This window comes from Asparagus officinalis, chromosome 5, assembly GCF_001876935.1.
Source record: "Asparagus officinalis chromosome 5, Aspof.V1, whole genome shotgun sequence".
NCBI lineage: Eukaryota > Viridiplantae > Streptophyta > Magnoliopsida > Asparagales > Asparagaceae > Asparagus > Asparagus officinalis.
In genome coordinates, this window is record NC_033798.1 from 7,360,854 (window position 1) to 7,379,940 (window position 19,087).

Genomic DNA, 19,087 nt, shown 5'->3' on the forward strand with positions numbered 1-19,087 from the left:
CTTGGTAGCTTGTGACAACTACCTTATCTTTCATTCTACATCACACAAAACACAAGAATAATCAAATATCATTTTAGACCCTAGGATGCTTGTTTAAGCACAATACGTTCATATAGTAGTAAATGGAAATATTGAAAAAGCTACCGAAGGAGGAATTACTGAGGGGCTATTTAGATATTAGTCCCTCAAATCTTCAATAATTCTATAGCCCACTCAAATCTATAAATTAACTCTTTAGTCCCTCGAGTCCTAGGAGTCTTTCGATTTGGTCCCTCGAAAACGAAATTACCCTTAGCTAATAGTCTTACAAGGGTTATTCGCAATTTGACTCACCTTTTTAAACTTTGTTTGACTCACCCCTTTTAAACTTTGATACCCTAAATTTTTTTTGACACTTTGATTCCTTAAAGTTTGTACCTTATTAACTTTGATATCCCAAAATTTTTTAACATTTTGATACCCAAAAGATTACACATTTGTATCTTTTATACCCCTAAAGATTCCATATTTCTTCACTTTATTACCTCAAATTTTACTTTTCTTTTTAACTTTGCGCATGAAAAGCATTATTGAAATTTATTTCCACTTCATACGAGAAAAGGTCGTTCAGAAACAATCGCTAGTTCGTCACATCAACCCGAGTAAACACTTAGGATCCCTCCTCAATCAAGAGAATCCCATGTAATCTGAGTTGTTAGCATGAGAAGTGGTCGAGATAACAAACCTGTACATTTGAATTTTAAATTTATACATCTAATCTATAAAAATATGATGATGCCCATTATAAAGGGAAATCTCTTCTTGCTCCTTCAGTATTGAAGTTAAAAAGATGTAAACTTTAGAGTATCAAAGTTCAAATAACCTAATTTGAACAAGATGCGCTTCAAGAGAGAGATCGTAACTAAAGAGTATTTTGGTCAACGAGGGACCAAATTGCAAGACCCCATGGGATTTGATCAGAGACTAATGAGCAATTTTAAAGATTTGAGGGACTAATATGGGATTATTAAATATGTGGGGGACTAATGTCTGAATAACCCATCAGTAAGATATATTTTCTGATAAGAGGTTATAAATTCAAGAAACATTACTAAATACTCTCTCTTTTGTGTGAGGGTTTTTTTTCTCCGCCTCTATCTCAAGAAACAAACATTTGGGGATGTTTGCCTAAATGTTTGGTTGTATGTTTTTACCATGTAAAAGGATGGAAAGTGTAAAAAAGTGGGTCCCAATGTCAGCTTTCATCACTTTACATTGTTTGTTTAAATTCCTTTTACATGAAAAGCTTACACCTTTTGATGAGGTGTCACTGAAAGCAAAATCATCAAAATTAAGAGTGATTTTGTTGGAAAGCTGACACAATGTCATAAATGTGTCAAAAAAATAATAAAAAAGTCAAAACCTTGTAGAAAGTGGTGAAGTGAATAACCACTTTCCATTTTGTGTCATAAATACTCTAGTTTACATTATACTATCCAAACAATGTAATACTATTATTTTAGGATTCATAAAGATTCCTAACCAAACAATATAAACACTCGAATGGAAAGTGGTGAGGTGGATAACCACTTTCTATTTTGTGTCATAAATACTCTAGTTTTCTAAAGGCATCCAAACAGCCCCTTAAACTTCTATACTTTGGGAAGTGAAACTCTCACCATAAAGGGACTGTTTGGTTGTTGTTGGTAAAGTTGTGTATTTATGACACAACTTGGAAAGTTGTTGTCCATCTCATCAATTTCAGTTTCATACTTTTCTTTGTTTGTTTTTTATTCCATTGGAATCATAAATGGCTTGTTTGGTTTGCAAATGTAACTTTAATTGTTTGTTTAGAAAGTGTAAAAAGTGGTCCCTACTCAAATAATCATATTCGTTGGAATTATTTTTTATTATTTTTTCCTGGCTTCAATGGCAGCTTTCTCCTAAAATCATGTTTTTTTTTTATGAAATCGCTTTACAAGCCACATCAGCATATGAAATTACTTTACACTATTTTCACAACTATAAACAAACAATTGAAAGTGATGAAAGCTGACATTGGGACCCACTTTTTTACACTTTCCATCCTTTTACATGGTAAAAACATACAACCAAACAGCCCCAAACTATGCAAGCTGTGTGAAACTCTCACAATGAACTATGCAAGCTACAACTCTTAATTCATTTTTGAAAATTACACCTTGACTTGATATTAAATAAACATGTGGACAAAGAGTGCAGTATTAAAACTCCTACAGCTAGATATTTCTAGTATCTTCTATGAACGAGAGGTCTCAGGTGCAGTATTTAATAGCACAGGTGCTGTATCTCAACCACCATGCTATAGTTTAAGGTAACCAGTCAAACCCCATGAAGAACAATTCCCAACGGAAACATGAAATCACGCCATTTCCAACGGAGTACTCATTAAATTTAGGGCCCGCTAAATCTTTAATATATCTGAAATTAGTCCCTGAATTAATTTATTATGAGGGCTTATTTTTGAGTCATTAAATTTGAAACAACATATGAGAATTGCAGACCTAATAACAACATTTTGGGGAACTGTTAGAAACGACCTATAAAAATTGGGATCTAATAGTAATTTCAATGATTTTAGGGCTACTTTCTAAATATTTAAAGTTTTAAAGGACTATATACCCACAACTTACTATGCTTTAGACTATAAAAAATTTGTGTCGTAGTCGAAGTGTCAAGCTAAGGACAAATTTTCAAAACCGACCCTTTTGGGTTTTTAATTACAAAAAACGACCGGTTTTGAAAATATTTACAAAAATCGACCTATTTAGCTGAAAACAGGTCGGTGTTTTTAAATTTTTTTGGAAAACTTCACGGGAGTTGAACTCCCGTGAAGTTTTTCTCATAACAAAACTTCACGGGAGTTGAACTCCCGTGAAGTTTGGAAGAAAAAATTTCAAAAACCGACCCAGTTTCAACCAACTGGGTCGGTTTTTATAAATAAAACTGAAATAGGTCGTTTTTTGCAATTAAAAATCCAAAGGGGTCGGTTTTGAAAATTTGTCCGTCAAGCTAATGAACGATATTATGTTAGATTTTTGGAATTTTCCCCAAATGTGAGGGCGCGCTTCTTTAGTTTTTCTTAGCGTGTGGTGTTCTAAAATTGTGGCTCACCCGGACTAGAAGAGATGCTTCTCTTAATATATAGTAAAGTATTAGAACATAAAACAAATATGTTCACGTGCAACGCACGTGCACTATACTAGTATATAAGTCCTCAAATGTTGTTATAATTACATTCAAAATGAAACTCTTCCATTAATTAAATAATGAATTGTGTAAAGTATTAGAACATAAGACAAATATGTCTACGTGCAACGCACGTGCACTATACTAGTATAGTAAAATATAGGTTAATGAACTCAGTTACAACAGTAGTCGTAAACGAACTCTCCATTTACGGCGGATGAGTTGCAGAAATTGTAGTTATAATGCAAAATACTGCTCAAAATGAAAATCAACCCCCAACAGAAATACAAAAAGATTTGTATTCAAAATTATTCTATGCGATTATAAAATTTAAAAATTAAATCAAACAATTGCTAACTAGAACAAATTTTGAAAAAAAAACATTTTAATATTTAATAACAAAAAGTCAACTCACTTTTAACTTATTTATAAATTTTAGCCCATTTTGGCCACATTATCAACCAACTTTGGGTCGAATTTGGGAAATCTTGATATGTAAAATGATTGGGGTTGTGATCCCCCTATCTTTTGTGAAACAAATATTAGGAAACGAAGTGAAAAAAAGAGCAGCACGTATATATGGATATAAATTTAACTTGATTGGGATTCTTGAATTTTTATTGTTTAGAGGCTTTTGATTGAGATTAATTTTTATTTGATGAGGAGTCTTAAGTAACAAAAATTTGAAAAAGAAGCAATGACAATAATGTTAGCATTTTCTTAAGGAAAAGGCAATTTTGCCTTGTGAATAGTCCCACATTGGAAGTTGAAGAGAAGTTCAAGTGGTTTATAATGGTTCACTTCCTAATGGGCTTTGAGTAATGTTTTGGGCCTACTAGTGTTTGTGCTCTTTCTCCACACACGCGCGCACGCACGCCACGCCTCGCCACGACGCGACGCGCGCCACGACGCACCGCACTCGGGTTTTGCTTCTCCAGCTTTTATTTTTTTGTAACGGCAACATTTATTATGTAACGGCAGCATTTATTATGTAACGGCAGCGTGATTTACGCCCAACGGACGAGGAGATTCAGCATCGGTTACTGGTTCATGAGGCTATATAAGGAGGCAGAGTTCATTCGGGAAAACACACAGAAATTCACAAAGAATTTCATAGCTCCCTCTTCCTCCTTCTGCTACTCTTAGTACTCAAAGATTTTCGGCTACATATTTTGAGGATTATTTTTGGGCAATCATCTTCATCTGAGCAGAAGCTCTGCTACTCGCGCCCGAGTAGAGAGGCCGGCCGTTTCCGGGGGGCTTTTACCGCTAGGGGGGAGGATCAACTACGCCAGGGCGACAGGCGGGTCCTCTATCTTCTAGGGCAGTGTATCACGACTGCACCCCGTTCAGGCCTGATTTTTCATAACTCATTTATTTTCAGTTAAACTAATATTGTTTATTGATAGCAATCTAGAAGATAGATAATTTATTGCTGTTAATTTAAATCTGAAAATAAATATATATTAAAAAAAAAAAATTTGTTACTGTTCACCCGAATTTCATATTTGTTTAACTGTTTTAATTTGTTAACCTTTTGCATCTAAGTAGTTAACAAATTATTTTACTGCAATAGTACTGAATTTTATATCTGTCAATTTTCATATTCAGTATCTGTCATAAAAAAAAAAAAATAAAAGAAGATAATAAAAACAAGCAGAGAAAGAGCTTCACCCCAGAGATTTATCAGGTGCTCCTGAACTGAGTAACTACAGTACGCATGCCATTAGGTTCTGTTTTTCTTCAGCTACCCTCGTTAGACTGTGGTGTACTAGGGAGGCAGTAACCGCCAGAATAATACCCGTGTTCTTGGCAAAATTCAGCATATAATTGAGGTATACTCCCCCCCACGATCAGATCTTTAGAGATCTTGATCTTTTCCTGTCTTAAATGGTTCTCTAGATCAGCTTTATAGAACCTTAAACGCTATCTAGGACTTCATCTTAGTCATGAGAAAATATGTGAAACAATATCTGAGTGATCGTCTATAAAAGGTCGACAAAATATCTCTAACCCCCTCGTGAGAACTCGATTCGAGTCCACCACAGCCACTATGAAATTCGAGGGTCAGAGTTTCTATGTTATAGACTTGAAGGTTTTGTTTGTTTCCCTTGAACACAAATCTCACACACTTGCGATGAGCAGGTCACTAGATGATTTTAGGAATAAGATCAAATTGATCATTTCTGGTAACAGTTTGAAATTGACATGTCCCAAGTCGTCCATCTGCCACATCACAAGATTTAACAATTTGAATAACAGGACGACTTAGATTTTCATTAAGACACTGAATTGATTACATGAGTTTTGAAAGAGCCATATAGATAAACTTTTTCCTATAAATATTACTTTGTAACAAATCTGTTGGATTCTTTTACAATCCTATAACCAGCTTCTAAACAAGAAGATTCACTAAAATCCAGAATTTCGACGAGAGAAGGGAACAAGGAGACCCTGTGCAGATGTAGGGCTTTCCCAGAAGTCAGTTAGGAGCTTTTATACTTCCCTTCCTATTATGGTTAGTGAGTCATATTCTGCAAGTTATGGCTCGCTCCCACGAGATCCTGATTAATTTGAAAAACCAAGAAGCGATCATTACACGACGTGTATATTTGCTCCGAATCAGATAACCAATCAGTGGAAGAAGTTAGCAGAATTTACAAGATGAGGTGATGGCAACTGAAGGAGTTGGATACTCTTCAATCATATTAACTTTATTTGATCGCCATTTCCTTAGAGGCAGGTTTAGCCGGTTCCTTCTTCCGAAAGAAACAGTTGAAGAATGTGGTTGGTTCTAACCACAGGACAAGAGCAGACTTTCAATCAACTTATGGCTGAAGAATGCGAATTGGAAGAATTTGATTGAAAGAAGATTTTATTGAAAGATTGTTGTTTTTTCTTGAATTCTTCATATTGAGTTTGAAAATTCCTAGATTAGGCTTTTCCATCTACAAGTTTAGCTTTAGCTTTGATTCATCTTCCTTGGTTTTGGAATTTAGCTATGCTGGTCTCAATAAGAATGGCCTTAAGGGCCTCAGTTAAGGTAGATCTGCACCTGCTTTGTCGGAGATCTCCAGCAAATCTAAGCGCAGGAAGGAGGGAGTTATCATCAAACCAGGAAACTTAATAGTCATCAGTCAAATGGTTTCCTGTTTGATGGAGATGAGCGATGAAATCTAAAATCATGGAATTTTTCAATTAAGGCTTGTCATCTACCCATCATGACTTATTGAAGGAGCGAAGCGTGTACGCGGCAGAATCCGGCATCATCATAAGCCATATTCTGCTTCAGAGCTGCATAGGTCTTTTGCATCTTTGAACTCAAGTATATATGTCATAAAGGTTGTCCTCAAGGCAAACATAGAGATTCGCATGACAACAAGAAATAATATCTTGCTGGTTTCATAGAGCTAGAAGTAGAGCTAGCACCTGAACCAGAAGTGGAAGATACAGACTGTTCAGGATCAGAGTCAAAGCTTGAGTACCACTAGTAAGAGACTCAGGAAAGCAATGGCTATAAGGACCTAAGGTATGGAGCCAGTATCTCATACTGATTAGCCCACCGTTTAATAGTTATAGAACCGAGTGAACTTCTCAGGTTTGACAGCTTTTTGAATGATCAATGCCATACAGTCCAATTTGAGTTAGATAGTCTAGGTAGTTGAAATCTGAACAGGTAAGATTTTATTATACACTAACCCAGATAACTTATTAAACCTGCTCTTAACCAAAAACTCTAAAAGTGAAAAGATTAAAGTTTTCTCTCGGGTAGTTGGCCAGTAAGTAGTACTTAGAGGTGATCAAATGATCGATAAGTATCGTTTCTGGGCAGACGCTTTACGCACCTTTAAACACTTTCCTTATAGACACCAACTAATACCAAGAAAACTTGAACTCAATAGGATTCCCCAAAGAAATTCCAATACAACTTCCTTATGAATATTGGAAAGGGAGATCTCCTAATCTGAACTTTCTTCCGAGTTGGGGTGCTGGCCTAGGATAGCTGATTCCCGAACTAAGAGAGGAAAATTGGTTCCAAAACTATTGATGTGCTTTCATTGGATATGCAGTCTAGGAATAGCGCCAATGTAATAGCATTATCTAGTCATAACTCTGAAATCAGTGACATAGTCCAACTAAACACTAATCACTTGAAGCTCAGAGTGCAGTCTTCTTTTGAAAATATCTTCTTTCAAATCCAATAATCTCAGAAAATCTAGAACATCTATTTCCTTCTGATCTTCATCATTTAGTTTGTCCCAACTTTTAATTAGCCCGAAGAAGCAAAAGAGGCATAGATTCAAAAGGATTTTGAGAGAAGACTTCTTGTACCTTCTTGTTGAAGGTGATCCAACGCTCATTTCACAGAAGCAATGGATTACCTGAATCTCCTTTCTTGGAAAAGAAGCCATTAGATAATGAGGATTAAATCATATCATAGGAAAACATACTTGGATACTCAGCTGACTAGCTCCAGCTGAATCCTGTTGCTGTAAGTGATATTCAAAAAAACTTAGAGCTGATGTTCCAGTAGATAATTTAAAGCGAGATTAGTAGCTTTAAAAAAACAAAAAAAAAAAAAAAAAAAAAAAAAAAAAAAAAAAAAAAAAAAAAAAAAAAAAAAACAAAAAAAAAAAAAAAAAAAAAACAAACAACGCATTATACTCAAAAAAGGGCATTGCATTACTTTGATACCTATCTCCTGCTAGCCCGAATTTTACTATTCAGAGATTCTTTTAGCCTTTGCCTGCTTATCCATAAACTGATCATACATCAGATGTGATGTCAAACTTGTTTCCTGAATGGTGATCTAGATGAAGAAATTTATTATGCCACCAACTGAAGGCTCATTCCCAAGGGTCAGGAAACAAAGTTTGTAAAACTTGTAATCTCTGTATGGGTCTATAAACAAGCCCTAAACTAAGGGCACCAGGAAATTTAACAAATTCATTTGCACAATATGGGAATTCACGTGTGAATGAACACGACAAATGTGTTATTACTCAAAACTGAATAAACAATGACTAGTTAGCCGAGTCTCTATGTTGATTCCTTGATTTTAGAACTACTCTTGAAACTAATCATTAAAAGTTAAGGATTATCTCTCCAAATTTTAATGAAAGACTTAGGTCTTGCCTCCGATATGATACTTTGGAATGAAAATCATGAGACACTAGAGGAATATCCTATGAGTCTTTTCTCACAGTATTTGAAAATCCTGACATAAATTCAACTTTCATAATTTAAATCTGTTTTCCATCACCATATGATTCCTTCATATACCTTTGAAGAAGAAATGAAGCGGAACCTGTCTCTCAGTGAAATATTCCCAATGATTGGATCCCTTTTATACATATAAAACCGGACTAGACCCGATATAAGCTTTATGCTGAGGACGAGATTGAGTTCGGCTATAACAGTAACCTTAACCCAGATTCAATTGGTCTGCCATTAGAAAGAGTATTTGAATACATTAAAATGAGACAGTTGACTATTGCTAACTTTACATCTGGATACCCTGATTGCCCATTGAAGGGTATAGTGACGCCATTGGGTCACAGATTCCAATCAGTAGTAAAGTCAAACATCTGCCGGTATGATATTTCTTTTGGTGCGTGCTGTGATATCTGCGAATCATGTAAGCAGATAGTAATTGCCAGGGGCACCATGGAATCGAATTGATTTGACTTGATGAACTACTTGCTCAGAGCCGAATGGTTTAACAAGATCTTATCTCTTAACTTCCCTTTGCGTCCACAAACCTTTCTCCAATTTCCATTCATTCTGATTCTAGATCTTTCCTCTTCATTCTTCTACCATAGAGACCAATTAGAGCTTTAAGCAAGTTAATGCTAATAAAAAACTAACAGACATTCAAATAAAGATATATAAAGTCGCTACAACGCCTGTTAGGCGCAAAGTTGTGATCTTGCGATTATATGTAAAGTCTGAGAAAAATATTGCTGACCTTTGACTAAGGGAATTATCCAGGAGTGTTAGTCCTGCGATTCATTCCGAGGGAGATGGAGTTAAGTCATTAAAGAGCGTCAACTGACATGTGGGAACCCAACCATTATTTGAAGACGTTGTCCCAATGTCGTGCAATGTCGGAGTAGAAACAAGCTGGACTCGATGATACTCGGGTGGAGCAGTCGGACCATATATATTATTCATAATCATTATGTAGTGTGAGCTAGCTACCCCTTCGTCTATGATGACGATTTGATGCTCCTATGATACAGCCTGGTTAGCGCCCTCTGAGTTTTTTATCTTAATAAGTCCAACGATGTCAATTATTGGGGGGGGTAGTTAAATAAACAGGTTTGTAGTACCCTTTGAGGACTTACCTACTGTGAGAGGAATCGTGATGGCCGGCGGTTTGGGCGGCTGGACTACTGAACCGCTAGAACTCTCATGAGTCGGTTATTGATGCATGCCTTTTAACGCCTCAACACCGCTTTCGCTCAATAGATGAAGTGGTATTGTGATGTGTTTTGGCATACCTCGATTCAAGGGGCGCTAATTCAAGGCCTTAGTCCATTATGTCCCTCAGTGTGCGCGCCGCAAATCTCACTTAAGGAAAGGTTCAAAGCCGAGGACAGCTACCTTTCCCGAATCACGATACGAAAGGTGCCAACCGTATATCATATATATATATATATAGTATTAAATATATTAGTATACTATATTATATCAATATATTTTTACTAATTGTTTTGTGTCAATATTGCCTTTGGGGGGGCACTGTTAGCATTTTCTTAAAGGCGAAAAGCGCATTTTTGGGCTTGTGAATAGTCCACATTGGAAGTTGAAGAGAAGTTACAAGTGGTTTATAATTGGTTCACTTACTAATGGGCTTTGAGTAATGTTTTGTGCCTACTAGTGTTATTGTGCTTCTTCTTCGCACAGCACGCGCTGGAGAGGCATTACGGGCGCACGCACGGACGCCTCGCTCGCCACGCCACGGCCCTCGCCTCGCACGCTACGCCTCGCCTCGCCACGACACGACGCGCGCGCCACGCCGCACCGCACTCGGGTTTTGCTTCTCCAGCTTTTATTTTTTTGTAACGGCAGCATTTATTATGTAACGGCAGCATTTATTATGTAACGGCAGCGTGATTTACGCCCAACGGACGAGGAGATTCAGCATCGGTTACTGGTTCATGAGGCTATATAAGGAGGCAGAGTTCATTCGGGAAAACACACAGAAATTCACAAAGAATTTCATAGCTCCCTCTTCCTCCTTCTGCTACTCTTAGTACTCAAAGATTTTCGGCTACATATTTTGAGGATTATTTTTGGGCAATCATCTTCATCTGAGCAGAAGCTCTGCTACTCGCGCCCGAGTAGAGAGGCCGGCCGTTTCCGGGGGGCTTTTACCGCTAGGGGGGAGGATCAACTACGCCAGGGCGACAGGCGGGTCCTCTATCTTCTAGGGCAGTGTATCACGACTGCACCCCGTTCAGGCCTGATTTTTCATAACTCATTTATTTTCAGTTAAACTAATATTGTTTATTTTGATAGCAAATAAGGACTTGTTTGGCAATCAAAAAGTAAATGAAAGATAGAAAACGAAGAGAAAGTACATTTTCGAGAAAGTATTTTCTATTCGCAAATATTGTTTGGTAACTAAAAAGTGAAAATGTGAAAAGTTGATGCGGCAATGACATGACATCCACTTTCTTCATATGAACTGTTTCGTTTATGTGGAAATCAGACAATGGAAAATAGACTTTTTTAAACAAGAGTGTATAATAAAACATAAAAGATATATTAGCACGTACAATATATCAATGTCACAAAGAGAATAGATACCAAATATGAATATTTTGCCATATTAATTCAATCAGACCCATCAAATACTAACTGTAAGCATGTAATTGGCTTTTTCCTTATTTTTAAATTGGGTATCCTAGGAGGTATCCTCACATCTTGTTATGGATGAGACTAATTTCCACTCATGCTTTGTGGCTGGTTTTGGCTCGAGGGTTTTTACCTGCTGGGGGGTGACTTTTTCCTATTCAATGTTATAGTATCTAATAAAATAGTGTTTGAATGATTTCAAGTAATTTGTATGTATTGTAAAAGACGTTAAGTCGGTTAGGTTTTTTTCTCATTTTTCTTGTGGGAGCATGGTTAGACACTATCAAGATATTCATGTAATCATCAAGTTTTCTTCTATTTGAAATATATTGCAGATGGTAGAATAAACGTCATGAACAAATATTTAGAAGTTGTGGGCGAGACAATTGAACCACACAAAAGTATGAAGCAATGACTAGATTAAAATAAAAAAGCAATTTTATAAAGTGAAAAGATATGAAAAATACTAAAATAATATTTTCTTTTTCCTCTCCCGTCACTTTCCATTCACTTTCTCCATATTAAAAAAAAGTGAAATTGGTTAAAAAACTGATGTGGCACTCCTCACTTTCCAGTTATTTTCAATTGCTTTCCAAGTGCCAAACAGTCAAAGAATAGAAAGTTGTCTCACTTTCTAATTTTTGATTCACCTTCTATTTAGTTTCTGACACGCCCTAATTAACAGTTTAGCCTGGTAGAGATTCTTAAAAATTTTAGAACTTTTTCATTGATGATTAGTATTATCTGATTTAGATTTTAAGAGATATCCACAATCTCATTTTTCACTTTGGGCCTGTTTGTTTGCACGGAAGTAATTATGAAGTAGCTGAAGTAAAAAAAGTAGATGCTACTTCTGCTAGGGCCTGTTTGTTTGCACGGAAGTAATTATGAAGTAGCTGAAGTAAAAAAAGTAGATGCTACTTCTGCTACTTCCAAGCAAAAAAGTGTGTTTGGTTAATGAAGTAGCTGAAGTAAAAAAAGTAGATGCTACTTCTGCTACTTCCAAGCAAAAAAGTGTGTTTGGTTATCTGAAAAACTTACTTATAATACTTTCTTAAACGCTTATGCGGCACCTACGTGTCATCCTTACTTTCAAAATATTTTTCCAATCCTCAATACTCAGAAGTAGCTCGGAAGTAGTTGAAAATCATATTAATTAGGAAGTAAATAAATTTTTTATTAATATTTTCTTTATTAGTTACTTCTAACAATTTTTTATTGATAAAATTACTCTTAATTTTAACAATTATTTTATAGTAATTTGTGATGGTCGTCGGCCAGGTTTTTTTTGGGATGAAGAGAACAGTCTATTAATTCTTTGTCTAAATACCACTATGATGTTACGATCAAAGGAACGAGAGAGGAGGAAAATTAGAGATTCATAGGAATTTATGGTCATCCGAAGTCTCATTGTAGGTGAGAGATAAACAATTATTTTGAAGCTATATGGTTGAATGATTCTTCTTGCTCTCAAGTGACGAGGGGTCATATTGGTATGAAACTGGTTGTAACGTGCTAGATCGAATTAAAGAGCGTAGCGTGACTTTGGAATTGTGGAAGCAACATGTGTTAATTACTTCCTAGTAATATTTTTAAATATTATCCAAACAAAAAAAGTAAATGAAGAGGAGGAAGTTCTACTTCCATTACTTCTAAAAATATATGAAACAAAAAAAAATGTTATTTCCACTACTTCCTCCTTCATAGTTTTAAAAGTTACTTCTATAACATATTTCATACTTCCAGTACTTCAATTATCCAAACGGGCCCTTTGCAGAAAGAGTAATAGCCGGGGATGGTATCCCTGGTTATTTCTTTCGAAGCCCGAAGCCTCATTGGTTGATCCAGCTCCTGCTGCTCTGTCAAATGCCGTCACGAAAAAGCCCGAAGCCTCATTGGTTGATCCAGCTCCTGCTGCTCTGTCAAATGCCGTCACGAAAATCACGCTTATTCTCAATAAGAGTATGCCTTGATCCAGCTCCTGCTGCTCTGTCAAATGCCGTCACGAAAATCACGCTTATTCTCAATAAGAGTATGCACGTCCATTAGATTCTTAGCAATCCTTTTTCGGTGAAGCGATGGAATCGAAAAAAAAAAGTTCTTCTTTGGAGCTACTCAAGAGAATCGCATGGAAATTAAACAACAAGAGACCTACTGCATAAGGCTTATGTTCGTTATCGATCAGTATAGTCTCGGTATCGGCAACTATGAATGGTTCTCGCTCTGTGCGAGATGGTTTGAGTGCCTCGAAAGAGACTTTGGCTAAAAAAGAGACTGTTCACGGAATAGATCTAGTTGTGAGTCTCCAGTGAAAATCAAAAATATTTATCCATTTAAAATCCTCCTCCAATTGAATTAATGGATCGTCCAATTGGAATCCTTTTTTCTGTCATTAAGGTGGAGAACTGAACCAAGAATTCTCTTTCTTCATCATCAATCGAATCACTGTTCGCGACCCAGGATTCGATTATTTCACATTAATTTCCAAGTACGGAACCATTTTTGTCTGTAATGGCCAAAATGGGTCAAATTTTGTCATTAAACAAAAAGTGGGTAGGTTTTCGTAACTAAATTTTAAAATGGGTTTTCTTCAAAATTTGACCTTTCTATGTAGGGGTGCATTCGGTCCGGATACGGCTCGATGCTTACCATATTCATATCCGCTTATCCATCTCAAAAACGGATATGGATACAGATATAGCTCAGTAAGGAAAATTCATATCCATGTCCGTCAAAATCGGATACAGTTACGAATATATATGTGGATATATAAACGGATATGCATGCGGATATAAGACAAATATGAGAAAACTAAATAGTATTGAGAAAAGTATAGTTCATGTGATACAAAAGAGTTCGTTAATATGTCCATTATAACTGAAAAGCTAAGATTAGACATCTTGATCATCAAAATTAACCACAAATCCATAATCTAATAATCGAAACTATCATAAAAGTATGACCAATATGTTTTCGGATATTTCAGATACGGATACAGATATTTCACTACAAAATCATATCTTTAACAATATCCTATCGGTTATAGATTTGAGTAACTATATCCATATCCTAACAAATACGGTTACGAATATTTCCTCGGATTCGGGTACAGTTTAGCACCCTAATTGCCAGCCACAATACAGTTGGAAAGAACTAAATATAATACCCTAAAGCCATTTGTATAAGCCTACAGCTTCGGTGCTCCATGAAAAATTGTTAGAGCACTGGTGGCATATATGTAAATATATTCCTTAAAGATAGCTCTCACATTTCTAGATAGATAGATTTGGTAGTTAGGAGGTGTTCTACACCCAAAATTGTAATTAACTACAGGTTAAAAGGTTACTTTAGGAAATACAATTTAGGAGAGAAACCGAATTGTTGATTAGTTACAATTCTTCAACTAACTAATTTCAATTTAGCATAATCCTCTACCGTGGTTTTGCTCTTGTGCTTTCAACTAGAACTTTTAATTTTGATTGCTGAAGGAAATTAGTTAATTGCTTACATTCACTAGTATCCACAGATTCATTCTGATGTCTTGGTCATTTACTCGGTGGTAGGTAGCTTTGTTCTGTTTGTCCATGGGAGAAATCAACCGCACTTTCCATAGTTCAAAGAAAGATAAAGGCAACGACTCATCCTATTTCCCTAGTTTATAAGCTAATTTTTGCTAGTCTTATTTGTCCTCTTGATTAATTACCTTTTATATATTGTTTATAAAAGGCAACGACGCATCCTATTCTCCAAAATTTCTCGTGAAGGGGCGCTATGAAAGGTATCCCCATCTTTTTCCTTTTAATTTTTTTTAATTATATAGAACACTATGCTATGCTCATTGTTCTTCGCCTCTATAAAGGCATTGGATGATGATTAAAAGACTCTAAAGTAATTATGTCATGTGATGAGAAAGGAAAAAAACAACAGAGTGGTTGCGTTTAGGATAGAAAGCAATTAGAAGAGAATTTTGAAAGACTAAATTACCCTTTCTTATTTTAGCTCATTTGTTATTTTTGTCAATTTAAAAATTAAAAAAAAGCCTATTTTTGGAGCACGGAAGCAAACCTCTTTGTATAAAGAGTTTATTTAAAGGAGTCCACCGTCACTCAACCGAACAATGCAGTGAGATCTGAGATCCAAAAACCTTCATCATTCCTGAGGCGCTCTTTAATTTTATTATTGTTTTTTTATCTCTCTTTTCTCAGTTGTATTTTTCTATGGCGAATTCAATGAGAGTGTCTGTCCCAGTTCTTTTTTTTCTCATCACGTGCAACTCTTTTTCTTCATTGTGGGGATAATAATGAGAGAGCTCCATTCCCAAACCTGAGTAAGAAAAAATTTTCTAGAAGCATGATGTAAACGGGCCGGGTCTGATTCGGACGTAATTGGGGGTAACGGATGCCATACTTACCGCATGTGATACTTAAAAGAGTATTTGTCTCGGTTTACTACTTTCGGATGTATATGGCAAAACTTAGTCAATATTTGCCAATATCAAATACAGATACAAATAAAATAAATAGAAATATGTATGGATATAAAATGGATATAAGGAAAATAAATAAGCTTGAACAAAATCGATAGACATATTCTTAAGTGAGAGTCCATCAGTATGATAGACGGATTCGAGAAGCTAAGGTTAAAATCTGGACCATCAAAACTGATCTCAAATTTATAAATCTAAAATTCAAAATAATTTCAGTTGCTTTTTAGATACATATATTCAGATATTTGGATATTTGGTATCCATATTCGAATTCGTATTTTATTCAAAACTATATGTCCGTAGATATTTGTATTCGTTTTGTATCTCTAATCCAAATCCAGAAAATTATTGAATCTGCACTTGAGTTTCAGATATTTCTAATATGTGATACTTTTTGTTAGATATATCAAATCTTATAAATAATAAATATAAATTTAAGAATTCGTATTGCCTTTTGTATTGGTTTTTCTCGATTCTGACAACACTAATTTTGTTTCGATATGATTAAATAGCATTGTAATTTGTAAGTATCAATTTTTCTTATAGCGATTTTGGCGCAGACGAGAATTGAACCCAAACTCCCTACAAGAGAGCGACACGGCTTTGCCATGTGACCTATTAGGCCGCCCCTCAAGTATCAATTATTTTATATGAGTACTTATCAACTTATTTGTTTAGATCGCTAAAGTTTCATAGATACATGACATCCAATAACAATATACATGTTTCTATGATTCATAGTTAGACCCGATAAGTTATCGAATATTATTTAAGAATCCAATATGATAATTTAGATTGTTAAATTACACAACCTTCTCGCCATCTTTATATATATATATATATATCTATACTTGCAAATTCATTCATAATGTATAAAACGCCTCAATATTCTTTATGGTTTGAATTGACAATTTGACTAAAATGAAGAAACATCTTTAGATGTCCAACCAAGCAAGATCCCTGGTATCCATGTTACATGCTCCCCGCAACCATCATCAAAATATGTGGTCATAAGTCACTCACATCCTGCTGGCTATTAAAAGAGCATCAAGACTTTGCATAATATTCACTGTGACGTTAATAGATAAATTTATGCATGCCTTAGTGGACCTAGAAAATGAATGTGGGCCTTTGGCCCATGTTGTCCTACAGATAACTATGCACCCAAATTTATGATTTCCTTTCGGAGGTGGAAAAAAGAAAAGAAAAGAAAAGAAAAGAAAAAAAAAAGGAATCTTTAGGAGCCTCTATACTCTATAGAAATTAGAAAATCATTGACGGAACAAGGAAATTGGGATGTGTCTTTTGCACACATTTTCAAATAGTTTATCAGACCCTGCAATATTAATGAATGTATTAATTTAAAATTGACAGTAAAACATGCATCGTATTCTTCTTCATTATTGGATGATTATTTTTAATATATTGTTGGAGACGATTCCTTCGTACTAACTAGTATTGACGTGTGCCCCTCATCAAAAAAAAAAGCTAGTATTGACATGTGAAGTTCATGTACTTAAAATATGAATAAGACAAGACGAAAAAGGAAACAAATTTTTTTTCTTTTTCTCCTAATTTTCCCCAAAATAGCTTGTGGGTTGTTGAATGTATATGCCTTTTAAAACCACAAATGATAAAATTAACTCCCAACGTACTTGGCTTGATTATAAAGTAGGATGGAAAAAGGTTAACTTTGTAAAACGAATTAATCTCTTTAAATATTCACACTTTCACTACGCTAAATGACGCATCAAACCTAACGCCTACCTTCACTGTATTCTAATACGAAAAGAAACAAAGAACAACAATGAAAGCAACCCTGAATACCATGAAAAAATCCTTTCCTTGTTCTAAATGAAAAGCACAAGTACAATATTAACGCATGCAAGTCCAATGAGAACCATAATCTCCATACTCTTTTTGTTGCTCACACAATCAGAAAACCAAACAATTGAACCATCTCCAAGTGTAAATAAGACAAATCCAATAACCAAGTGTCTTGAGGTTTTGGAGAAAACCAAGATTTCATTCATCAAAATCTTCACTAATCCAAAAAGATGTTTCAATTCTACCTTGGTTACATCTGCAATGTTTGCAAATACAAAACCTAAGCCCCTACTCAAAGCCTATTATAGAAATCAATATGTTTTCAAGCTTACTACCATCTTGGGGCTCAAGCTTAATCTACCTCTTTCTCACAGTTTGCACAATCTTTGTCATTCTTCAATGCTACAAGCTCATCCAAAAACAATTCTTCCCCTCCGTTTCCCACCGAAACAATCAAATGCAGCTTCCAATAGACAACAGTCTCGGTGAAACTCCATGGCACATTCATAGCGTCGGCTTGGCTTCTGCTGTTATTCATTCACTTCCAGTCATTCAATTCAAAGAGGAGATCAAGAAAGCTAAAGACCAAGAAACAGAAGATTGCGTCGTTTGCTTAGGAGAGTTCAAAGAAAATGAATGGTTGAGATTGCTACCGAACTGTGCTCATGTGTTTCATGTTTCTTGTATTGATACTTGGTTCAGAGATCACTCTACTTGCCCTCTTTGTAGAATGGGTGTTCTTTATGATATCAGTACCTGTAGCTCATCCCTTTCGCCTGTTGCTTTGTTGGCGAGCTTACGAAGAGAAGATCCTGGTCAAGAGAGAATGACAGGTCACCGTCTTTCGGAGGATCTGCATGAAGGATCACAGAATTATAAGGGAGAATCCTCCATGGGTGATAGAAATGTACAGACTATAGATGCTCCTGAAAGTCACACATTAAGCAATGAGAACTCATAACAAAGAGCTGAAAAGAGACTACATTATCCAATATATTCATACAATCAAATCGTTACAATTGTTCCCATTTATTGGATAATAGTCAGAAGAAAGGAACAGATGAGAAAGAGTTTCTGTAAACTCGGTGTAATATTTTTTGAATGCATTAATGTTCTCTACCAGCGACTCCATATAAATATCATCTGAAATGATCTCCTTTTACCTCCTATCGGTTACTCGTGTCATTAAAAAAAACACCAAAACAAAAGATCGCATGATATGAAATTTTTGCTCATGTGTAAGGAATAGTTTATATGTCCTGCGAACTTATTTTTTGAAGTAAACATGTCCTGCAAATTTGAATATCGAACAAATAAACATGTCCCCAAGATCACAAGAAAACACTTGAACACCTACTTAATCATAGATGTCGAGTATCACTAATGAGACACGTTGAAACATTGTCATGTTAGAATTTAGATGCGATGTATATTATTGCTAGCTTTTAACTACAAATATGCAGTTGAAACATTGTCATGTTAGAATTTAGATGCGATGTATATTATTGCTAGCTTTTAACTACAAATATGCAGTTTTGTTTCAGTTACTTACCTCTTCAGATGCGATGTATATTATTGCTAGCTTTTAACTACAAATATGCAGTTTTGTTTCAGTTACTTACCTCTTCAGTTCACACCCAGGTTCATGCCAAAACACTGCGACAGCAGGCATATGCAAGGCAATGATAATATGAAAAGAAATCA

The 19,087-nt window shown here is 35.5% G+C and overlaps 1 protein-coding gene across 1 annotated transcript; it reads left to right on the forward strand.

Moving 5' to 3' along the window:
* On the forward strand, positions 17,458 to 18,809 carry LOC109843675 (RING-H2 finger protein ATL47-like). The gene has a single exon (XM_020412628.1). It carries the CDS (start codon positions 17,700 to 17,702, stop codon positions 18,342 to 18,344), a length of 645 nt encoding a protein of 214 aa, XP_020268217.1. The 5' UTR covers positions 17,458 to 17,699; the 3' UTR covers positions 18,345 to 18,809.

Coding starts and splice junctions, on each gene's coding strand:
- LOC109843675 (XM_020412628.1), top strand. CDS start 17,700: ATGTTTTCAAGCTTACTACCATCTTGGGGCTCAAGCTTAATCTACCTC.